The sequence below is a fragment of the Branchiostoma floridae genome, chromosome 1, assembly GCF_000003815.2.
Source record: "Branchiostoma floridae strain S238N-H82 chromosome 1, Bfl_VNyyK, whole genome shotgun sequence".
Lineage (NCBI taxonomy): Eukaryota > Metazoa > Chordata > Leptocardii > Amphioxiformes > Branchiostomatidae > Branchiostoma > Branchiostoma floridae.
In genome coordinates, this window is record NC_049979.1 from 28,676,549 (window position 1) to 28,687,916 (window position 11,368).

General features: G+C 42.0%; 1 protein-coding gene across 1 annotated transcript; it reads right to left on the minus strand.

The window, feature by feature from the left end:
• Positions 1–5,125: 5,125 nt before the first annotated feature.
• LOC118409176 lies at positions 5,126–8,440 on the minus strand. Its single transcript, XM_035810048.1, has 2 exons — positions 8,305–8,440; positions 5,126–8,021 (listed from the first exon to the last, which is right to left on the minus strand). Exon 2 carries the CDS (start codon positions 7,966–7,968, stop codon positions 5,134–5,136), a length of 2,835 nt encoding a protein of 944 aa, XP_035665941.1. The 5' UTR covers positions 7,969–8,021; positions 8,305–8,440; the 3' UTR covers positions 5,126–5,133.
• Between the last annotated feature and the right edge of the window lie 2,928 nt (positions 8,441–11,368).

Here is an 11,368-nt window from a genome sequence, read left to right on the forward strand (position 1 = left end):
TTGTTTTCGACAGAAGTAGGTATAGTCATTCAGCTCTACTCCACGTCATACTTTTCTCCACTTGACTTGAAGAGATCCAATCGAAATTGACTAACGCTAAGCTGAGTACAAACTATACATTCTACAACATCTACAATTCCAGTAAAGTATCATTTGATTTACGTGTAGTTTTTTTTCATCGTGCAATTACAGGATTTTCTATGTCTCTGTGTAGTAGCAGGTTCAATTCTTGCGAAGTCATCTATTTTGTCCGCGTGGAATGTTGATTCATGGAAAAGCCTTGTTGTTTTCCACTCATCTGTGTTGGTAGTAATCATAGTACAAAGCTAAACTTTCTTCCAACACAAAAGTACACACGGATTGCTGACGTACCGGGAAGATCACGTGTTTATAAGATCACGCGTCCTTAACTCTCGCGAGGTTACGTTCTGAAGTGATTGATCATCTGACTGTATTGATCCTGAAGAAGGCAAAATTGTTGAAAATTTCATCCGTGTGTCCTTTTGTTTTTTGCAGAAACTTTAGCTCTGTATTAGGTCATATATGTTTAAAGTTCATCATTCTACCTAATATTTAATGTTACTTGCTGTCATTATCATTTTATTGTATTTACGCTTGTTCATTTTTGGACTGTATAATTTTATGTATATGTATGTGGTCACAATATCAGCTAGGTAGCTGCCTAGTGTCCACATTGTATTGTACCTGTTGCAATTCGGATAAAGTCAAAGTCAACGTTAATCAGTTGACAGGCGGATACCACTCGAATGTAGGAGCCACATTCGGCCCTATGTTGGGGTCGCCGTCAGGGTCGATGGGTGTTTGGACCATTTTCTTGGCATCCACGGTCAGGGAGGACATCAGGCCGAAGCACTTCTTCATGTTGCGCGGGTTTCCGTGCAGACACCTGAGCAGGCTGGTTGACACAAAATGATTGACACACCAGGTGAATAGGCTCGGGGTCTTCGTACGGGAAACAACTAACTGAAGTTATTTGAAGATTTTGTGGCCATCCCCATTGAAGCAGTAAGCTGTTCCTTAACCTTCAGTAATGTAATTACAAACCGGGGAAGGTTTAAAGTTTCATTCTTGCCCTGCTTTCTATCTTTTTTTATGATGCTCACTCGAGCGGAAAAAGCTCTCTGTGGGACAAGTACAGAGCACGCCTTGGGCCGTATGCTGTTTATTATAACAGTTAAAGCATTTGGTGCAGCAAACAAGGTCAATAACTAATCTAATCTAACATTAACGTCAACACGAGTTACACACTTCACAATCAGTGATAGATATCCATTATGCACATCAAAACCTTATTTGCATATTCAAAGTTTATTCGTCGAAGTTTATTATCCCACTGCGTTTCATAATAAGACAATTTAAACACGTCACAAATGAAAAAAAAATTGCATAATTAATGATAATGGGTTAAGGTCCTTTGGCGAAGGTATATGGTGTTGTGAAACACTGGTTTGATTTGTGATTGCCTATATTGTCTGACACCGTCTCGGGTCAAGGCAAGTCAATGCACAAATTGACTTGACATTTAAGACTATGGGAGCTGTTCTAAACAACAACCAGAAATACACTGGGCCAAGGCCCGACACAGTATCTTTTCTTAATATTTTCTTTTTCTACTTACTTGAGAGAACATATTTTGTTGAATGTAATCACCAACCGTTACAATTTTAAGGTAACAGAACACACTTTTTCGCCAATGGAGATTTACATGGTAAAGGACTCCGAAGCCAAGAGGTTCAACGCCTCAAAATTTAAGCAAGATATATATCAAACAATTTATAGGAATTTATGATATGTTTGAATTCAGGTTAAAATCTACAAAATATGTGAAAATGAGCAAAAGTTTGTCAGCTCGTTCTGTTTTAAAAGTCACTTTTACTTGAACCCCATGCGGAGGTCACCATACTGCAGATGACGCACAGCAGTTGGCGGTAACAGGAACCTGCACGAACAAACATCGTAACCAACCCAACGCGTAACGTTACGGCATCAAAGCAAATGTATTCCTTTACCGTTCACCGCAGCTTCAGACTCGCTGACGTGAACAGAAGAGTTACAACGGCTCTTTTCAAGTACTGTGACGAAGAATAAATAATGTGTTCTGCTACCTTAAGTCAAAACCCGTTTGGGTGCAACTGTAAACTGACTGATTTATGTGTGTGCCCGTGCCCGTTGGGTATATTCTACAGGGCTATGATTAGCAATTACGTTCTGTCTTGCGACCGTTTGAACTCATGTCAGAAGTTATTTACATTCAAAGTGACGCCGCCTTTCTCAAAAATGCTTTCACAGTTCCCTTTTGGTGACTTTGTATGATTACGAAATCCAGCCTTATTTGCGTACTTTAACGTTGCAACACCCTGTGACATTTTGTGGGAAACTTTCATTGTTTGGACCGACTACTCTCTCCTCGAAGCCAGGGGAATCGCCAGGAGCGTACAATTGGCGAGGCTAAGTCGCAAGGCTCTGAAATAGCAGCCTGTATACAGCATCTACTGGCCTCAATTCGACAGTACTTACCCTCAATTACCGAACATTGAACTGTACGGATATGAACCACTCACACTGGGAAGGACCCTGCTCTTATCGATAGGTGGTGGGTTCTTTAACGTGGCATTCCTCAAACACAGAGCCTTCATTTAATATCCTATCCAAAGGAACGGCCTTAACCGAAGTTTGATAGGTACCCATTTACATCTGAGTGAAGTTAGGAAGTCGAGTAAAGCACGTTTCCCAAGGGCACAACATCGGGGAATACCAGGGGTTTCAAACCCACGACCTCTAGGCCAAACTCCCTACCCCATATTACTATTTACACCTGTCGGCCGGCCACCTTGATTATCCATTAACAGGTTTGTATTTTTAAAACAAATGTCTTTGCATTTGAATTAAATGTTTGATCTCAAGGCGCACACCCACTGTACATGTAATAATATTTGAAAACATAGAATGCGTTTTTCTAATGATGTGTGTTCTTGCTATATTTCCTTGCTATATTTTCTTAAGCCTTACTATAACACCACACATTCTGGTAAACACACTCTAGCCTGTGTTTCCACAATTTTTACTGGCAATTTTTCACAATTTTTCACTGGCAATGAATGAAAATATCCTATGAATTCTATGATATTCTATGAACAGTTTTTATTTAAATGTCCCGAACCTGTATGGCCTGTAACGGTCGTGTTTCATGTAAATTCCGTTGATCGATGTTGTTAACCAGTTTATTTAGTGCTTTTGATCGATATTTTTTAAACTAGTGTAATGCTATATGTATTATCATGGTCCTCAGCAAAATGTCACTTAATTATTGACGATTTTAATGACACTGTAAAGTTTCCCACACAATTCAGCCCTTGGCTGCAATGTGACAAAACTGTTGTATCTGAATAAACCATTATTATGGCTGTGGGGCGGGCCGCTAGAAGCGCGATTTTAGTCAGGCTACTTCAACTCTAAATAGTATAAGCTACTTATAACCCTGTACAATCGATATTCATCTTCACTTGAAAGTTGATCTGTGTTGGTGTAAGTCATTCTGTATCAATGGTGAACTGTGATACGCAGGTAGACCACGTGACTAGGTGAGCAGTGTATCATACATGTACCTCACAGAAAGACTATGGCGCTCCCCGTCTCTGTTGGTTATATCTGAATGACGTGGCGTCATGGAAGTAGTGGATTGCACATCCCTGGCAGACTATAGTCGAACAGTCGAAAGTTTGGGTAAGTCCTCTTTTTGCGCTGTACATTACAATTAAACTTACATCCAAGATTTATCTTTCTTACGAGCCATACGTTAACCATGATAACCACCCAATTAATGTATTTCTTATAACATGAGAGACTATATGTATAGCGATTTTAAAGACTATTTATTTTTAAACGATTATCCTGTCAGTTATCATAATCATTATAAAGTGGTCATGATGTAGATGTAGTTACAAAGCCATGTCTTGCTCTGTCTGTTGCACTCTCCCTATTTAATTTTTATCAACTCATTCCTTCAGTTAACCACAGCAGTTATATATAAATTCTTAAATTGAAATTATGTTTTCTTTGCCATAAACACCAGACCTCAGCTTAGCAACTAAAGTTTGTTTTCGACAGAAGTAGGTATAGTCATTCAGCTCTACTCCACGTCATATTTTTCTCCACTTGACTTCAAGAGATCGAATCGAAATTGACTAACGCTAAGCTGAGTACAAACTATATATTCTACAACATCTACAATTCCAGTAAAGTATCATTTGACTTACGTGTAGTTTCTTCATCGTGCAATTACAGGATTTTCTATGTCTCTGTGTAGCAGCAGGTTCAATTCTTGCGAAGTCATCTGTTTTGTCCGCGTGGAATGTTTATTCATGGAAAAGCCTTGTTGTTTTCCACTCATCTGTGTTGGTAGTAATCATAGTACAAAGCTAAACTTTCTTCCAAAACAAAAGTACACACGGATTGCTGACGTACCGGGAAGATCACGTGTTTATAAGATCACGCGTCCGTAACTCTCGCGAGGTTACGTTCTGAAGTGATTGATCATCTGACTGTATTGATCCTGAAGAAGGCAAAATTGTTGAAAATTTGATCCGTGTGTCCTTTTGTTTTTGGAAGAAATTTTAGCTCTGTATTAGGTCATATATATTTAACCCTATCCAGACTGGGGGAGGGCTAAAAGTGCCTGCGCCGACTTTGACGTCCTATTGCTCCCAAACGGCTTGTGCTAGAACAACCAAACTTGGTGACTTTTCCTAAAATATTGTTTGCAACAATTCAAAAGAAATGGGTAAGTTTATAATTTTTCGTGTTGCCATGACAACGGGTTTCTGAAAGGCAAATTTGGTGATCGTACAGTAAGCCGTTTTGAAAATACGAAGGGGGAGCTGAACGACCCCCCCCCCCCCCCCCCACTCCAGGGATTGCCCAAAAAGCCCAGTCTGGATAGGGTTAACGTTCATCATTCTACCTAATATTTAATGTTACCTGCTACACTTGTTCATTTTTGGACTGTATAACTTTATGTATATGTATGTGGGCACAATATCAGCTAGGTAGCTGCCTAGTGTCCACATTGTATTGTACATGTTGCAATTCGGATAAAGTCAAAGTCAACGTTAATCAGTTGACAGGCGGATACCACTCGAATGTAGGAGCCACATTCGGCCCTATGTTTGGGTCGCCGTCAGGGTCGATGGGCGTTTGGACCATTTTCTTGGCATCCACGGTCAGGGATGACATCAGGCCGAAGCACTTCTTCATGTTGCGCGGGTTTCCATTGAACATATCGTGCAGACAAATGAGCAGACTGGTGTACTTCTCGTTGAAGCGGTCAGACATCTTGCGTGCCCTGGAGCCGGGTGGGTACTTGGATGAGCTTGGGTTGGGGAGAGTGGGCCACACTGCGTTCTCATAGAAGGGTATGGGGGCACCGGCGAACTCATACTTCGTATCACAACAGATACCACATGGGGTGAAGGAATCGTGTTTAGACTTCTCGTGGACGTGCCTGCACTGCTCGCCGCTGTGTCCGTTCTGTCCTTGCTCGGTATAAGCGTTATGGCACTGAGCCGTAACCAACGCTTTGCCATGTGCTATCTCCGCAAACTTGTAATAGTGGCTGAGTTCATCTTCACCTCCTGGCCCCTTGTAAAATGGATCGCAGGGATGTCCGCCCTCTCCTTGGTCGGTGATTTGATGTACTGCCATTATTGCCGTGCACACGTCTGTCACTTTAAATGGCGCGGGGTACTGCTTTGTTGTGTCTTTGTCGAACGTCAGACTGCCGCTGCCGTTGGCGTAGAGATCTATCATAGGACATAATATCCTGTGGATGTATATGGCACCTATAGTGTCTGGGTCATAGTTTTTTACGTCATCCTTGCACTTTTTTTCCACATTCGTTTCCAGTAATAGACATCTGGAATCATCAGATCGGGAATTGGACATATATGACACATCATCATCAAGAATGTCAAAAATATGTGAATACGCATTCACCAAGCATTCTGGCTTCTCTATAGCCATAAAGACGTCATGGATCTGGTGGAGAGAACACTTGGCCAACTGTATGTTAAGTTCCGGGCGGCAACCTCCAGGCAGTGGACCTGGATACGTGGGGAGCAAGTCCGGATCGTTTAGGACCGGAGTCCCTCCGATAGCATTGAGGATGTTGGCCACCAATGCCATATGGTACATTTCCTGCACCACGATGTCTTTCAGCAGGCTGGCGACTTTAGTGTTGAAGCCGTCCTTGATGCTGAAGTAGGCGCTCAGATACGGGGGGATCGTGGCCAACTCCAACCGCAGTGCTAGCTGAAGGTTTTCTTTCAACTCAGCTAATCTGGTAGCTTGGTCTTCAAGACTATACTTTCTGTCATGTTGTTTTAACCAGTGTACAAGCATGTCCTTTTTTGCCGGGGACAGATCACGTGTGACAGGCATGTGGTTTGGATCCTCTATAGGCAGTTGCAGGGAATGCAGCAACTGTTTCCTCGTAGAATCCCGCACCACTTCTCTGTAAGAGGCGAGATTGAAGAGCGGCTTCATGACAGGATAAAGGTTGTCATATTGCTGGCATATCGGATAAATGTCATCGACCCATGTGTAAGGCGGTTTGCTTTCATGTTTACAATATAAGTGTATTGTTGTCTTCAGGTTTTGGGGAAAGGCTACATCTGTGTCACCCTTGGGTTGCACCGTGATGTCATAGACATACAATTGCCCGTCCACTTGATATCCCCTCCTTGTCTCCAGGTCTGGATTGCTGCAATCAAGACCCTCCCTGTTTGTCGTAAATGTGATAGATGCAAGCCCTTGGTAATTTGTGATGAATTGGCCAGGTGATGTGTGAAAACTTTCATAATCAGGACCGAGGGTAATTGCATCTGTAGGTATGCAGATGTCATTTCGATCGGTGTTGAGCTTAACATTTAACTTGGTATTCTTGGCTGGCTTGCCAAACTGTGTAGCGAATATCTTCAATGTCCAGGAAACCTTGTCATCATCTTCTCCTGTGCGTTTCGACTCAGTGTTTGGCTCTGGGATCCGGAAAACTCTGTCTTCTGCTGCACCTATGTACAGCCCCTTATGGTGCTCGACAAGGACCGGTAGGCACTGTTTCTGACACTGTTGGCAGGGCGGGGCTTCTTCCTTAACGACCATCACGACCACATTATGCTCCTTTGGATCCTGGCCGGCGATGTCCATGATGACAATCCCAGCATCTTGCCGTAGCCACTCATCCGCAGTATAACCTATCGTTCCGACGTTGATTTCAGGGTTGTGAAGGATGTCGTCACAGTTCTTTATCATTCCATTCTCCCATTTCAAGGAATCTCTTCTGTAGATCAGGAGAAGGAGCAGGTTGCCACGGTCGACGAGTGAACCGTTCAGGTGTGTTGGTAAACTATTGCTGAGGTCTACCACGAATTTGTAGTTCTTTTCGTCTATGTAGAATGGTGCATGGTAGTAGTCCATCATTTGTGGTAGTGTCGGCTGTCCATTTAAGGCAGTGATGAGCCCCTGTCCCCACAGCATTCTGTTGAACTCGGGGAATCCAAGCTTCTGGGTCTCCACATCGCCCACGGTCGAGATGCTTCCGATGACTCGCCCATGGGCAAAGTTGCGGGTTCGCGGATCTTCGTTCATCATGTCTACCGTGAACTTTATGTACAAGGTTTCAGCCGCCGGAGAGGAATCTCCATGGGGATACTTGAGTTGGTCAACGAATGTTAGGACTATGTTATCCCATGTATCCTTTTCGCCATCATCTTTCTGATCCAACCAGGTCACACTCTCCAGCACAGAACTCCAGTACCCTGACGATCCGGGGTCACCAGGGCAACCCTCTTCCTTACATCGTTGCCATATGTCCATCACTGTATTGACCTTAAACTTGCCTTGAAAAGCGCCCTCTACCCCAACAACAAGACCCCATAGTTGAGACGTGTACATCTGGTATTAAGGGTCCAGATCCACCATCTTGGAGGCCACGGTGTCGTTACTTCCTGTGAGGAAAAATTATCTGACTAAGGTACTTTTACACCTGCTAAACCTACATTGTATTGTTTTTTGTTTCTTTATTTTTTGTTTCATTTATATTGCATACCAGGTGATTCGCCTCATGACGTACACCAATTTATTCTGGTAGTGGTTTCTTTGGGTGATGTCTCAAGCATCAAATGCCAAAAGCAGCCACTACAATGCATTTATTACGACTTGAAAATCCCGCTTTTCATGCAGTACTTATACGGTTTAAATCGAGAGCTACAAACGATAACCTGAACACACCTGTGATGCGTTTCCCCACCATGGGGTCGTTTGTTGTGCACTTTCCGTACTTGTAGCAGACTTTGGTAACTGTACAGTTGACAAGCCGGAAGTCACCGCCGCCCTTCGGGTTCCAGTTGCAGTGTGGGAAGGTGTAGTTGGGATAACATGGCGGGTCCCGGTTTATGTTGAAGTTGTCGGTGTTGAAGTTGTAAGGGTCGTTGTTAATGGTGCTGGTGTCGGCGAGGAATTGTCCTGCAAAGTGCAGTCGAGGAAATCCTACCAAGCGCAAAAATAATATCAATGTTAGTGTTGCAAAGTAGGTAACAGAAATCATTAGGAAAAAAGTATAAAGCCCGACAAAAACGCATAAAAACACGTATAAAAAAACAGCCGGAGTCGAACCTCTGCTTGGGGAGCACAAAAAAAACTTCAAACTTCAACGTAAACCGTTGGGTGACAAGTGTTTTGAAATATCAGTAAGTTGAGTGATCACCCAAAGAAGAATAAGAAGAATAAAGACTAAATAAACGTACCTGCTTCCGATATAGCCAACAGCCCCAGGACCAGAGCGACCATGTGCCATGGTTCCAGTGACGTTGCCGTTGCCATGGTGATAGTATCAAGGCGTGATTGACACACCAGTGGAACGGTCTATGTGTGGCTGCCTGTAATAGTATCGGCACAAATGAGAATAATGTGATCTTATGATACTTTTGAACTGTATCTTTCTCCATGAATACAAACTAGCTTGAAGAGTGTGTCAGGTCTGTTGAGATCCTTATACACCAGAATGTCGACACCATTTGAGTATTACATGTATAAACAGGCTCCAGCTTAATTCCGGAAAACCTTAGTAATTTGTAAGAAAAGATTAACCACATTAATCGATGTAGAATACAGGATTTCTAGAATGCACCACGAATACCTACGGAATAGACAAATAAATTTCATTTAGACCGCGTTCGGGCTCATTCCACCTCTCGTGCGAAGAGGTAAAAGGTCCATTTGGAATTCCCATGGGAATGCGGCACGCATTTTGCTGGTTCTGTTTGATTCCAGCTGATTCAGTTTCAGTGTAAAGGCTCTATAAGATGGGATAAAGACGAAAGTGCCGTGTTGCCGCAGTGGTGGCGGGGCAGACTTTGAAACAAGCTCGGATGGTATTTACCGCGTCAGGTCAATACCCTCAAATGGGCGGTACCGAGATACAAAATTATCTTTCACTGAAATAGGAACCAACTTAGCAAATTTAAAGTTTTATGGCTATATCCACTGAAGCAGTGTGCTGTTTTTGACTTCTAGAAATGTAACTACAAATCGGGGATGGTTTAAGGGTTTATTCTTGCTCTGTTTTCTAATCTTCAAGTTTCGTCCGATGCTCACTCGAGCGGACAAAACTGTCTGTGGGACAAACACATAACACGCCTTAGGCCGTATGCTGTTTATTATAACAGTTAAAGCATTTGGCACCCAAAACAAGGTCAATAACTACGCTCTTATACTGACGTCAACATGACGTACACACTTCATAATCAAACAGAACGAATACACAATCGTTGAACTTCTGAAACTAGAAAAAACATCTTCAAGAAAACAGACCCCTCACCTGCTCAACGCCGCAGCCTCGAGCAAACTGGCTGGGTGCACCTCACAGCGGAGGTGATGCTTTTAACTTAAACGTTGTTCCTCGTCACATTTTGCTATGAAGAAAACAACTACAAACTAGAGTTCGGCGACCTCATACTTCCATGAAATATCTAGAGCTTTTGTAAATTTCATGCAATTGACTAACACATTAACATAATTGACAAGTATGTGACGTTTGACGTTACGTTGACTTAAGATGACGTAATTATGACGTCATCAAGTTGATTATATTGGCCGGACCCATGAAAAAGGGGTATTCTCAGAAAACTTCACGTTCTGCTACAGAAACGTAACAACAAGTGCAAATAACAGAATAATAATGTTTATTACGACTTGCGTTGCAAATAGCAACATCAATGACGTCTAAATAAAATGACGTCATGCACATCTACAATACGAGTTGGACTCCGCCATATTATATCCACCACCTTGAATTTTTAAAAATACATTTTTTGCAACAAATAATCACAAAGGGCAATGCAAATAGACTAAATTCATTCATTTAGATGGTTTTTGATGAAAAAATACCAGGTGGTTACAAATTTTAAGGGATGATTAGCTTGTTATTCTTGATCTGGCCAGACGGTCCGCCATCTTGGATTTTGAGATGATGACGTCATCAAATTAGCATAATTTATGCATATATAATTATGAAAGATATGCTAAATAATATAAGATTTTACTTATGTAACAAAATAGCAGTAATATAGCAAATAAATGTGAAAAATACATTGTTAGAACCAAAAATAGTGCAAAACTGCCTGTCAACAAATTGTTGCCATGGCAACACGAAAAAATGGAAAATTTGTCAAACTTCGTTAAATTGTTGGCAACAATATTTTAGGAAAACTCACCAAATTTGGTGGCTCTAGCGTAAGCCGTTCTGGCGTTACAGGACATCAAAGTTAGCGCGGGCCCCAACCCCCTCCTCATTAATTATGCAAATTAAGTCCTAATTTGCATAACATGCATACCATTATGAACATCTTCGCCCAAGCTACCTTCATGCCTAAAATGATGCCAATCCGTCAATCCTTTCTGTAGTTATCCTCTTTGGAATGTCTTGACAAAAACGAGTTCCGAAATTAAATGTTACCTGAAAATGAAACCTGCCCCACTCTGTCATGACACTGCAAGCTATCTACCAGCCAAATGTCAACACCATATCACGTCAGGGAGAAGAGATACATAGAAAAACTGCAACGATAGAATATTCTCATTAATTATGCAAATGTACTCATAGTTTGCATAATTAGTCTTTCATTTTGTACAACATTGTCTAAGGTATCTACATACCAAAAATCGTGAAAATCCGTTGTTCCCTTCTTGAGTTATCATCTCCAGAAGTTTTTTGACAATAAATGCCCCTGCTATCCCAAAACTAGCCGCTAGGTGGCCCAAACTAATGTCACTTATTTCTGAGCACAAGAGCTAT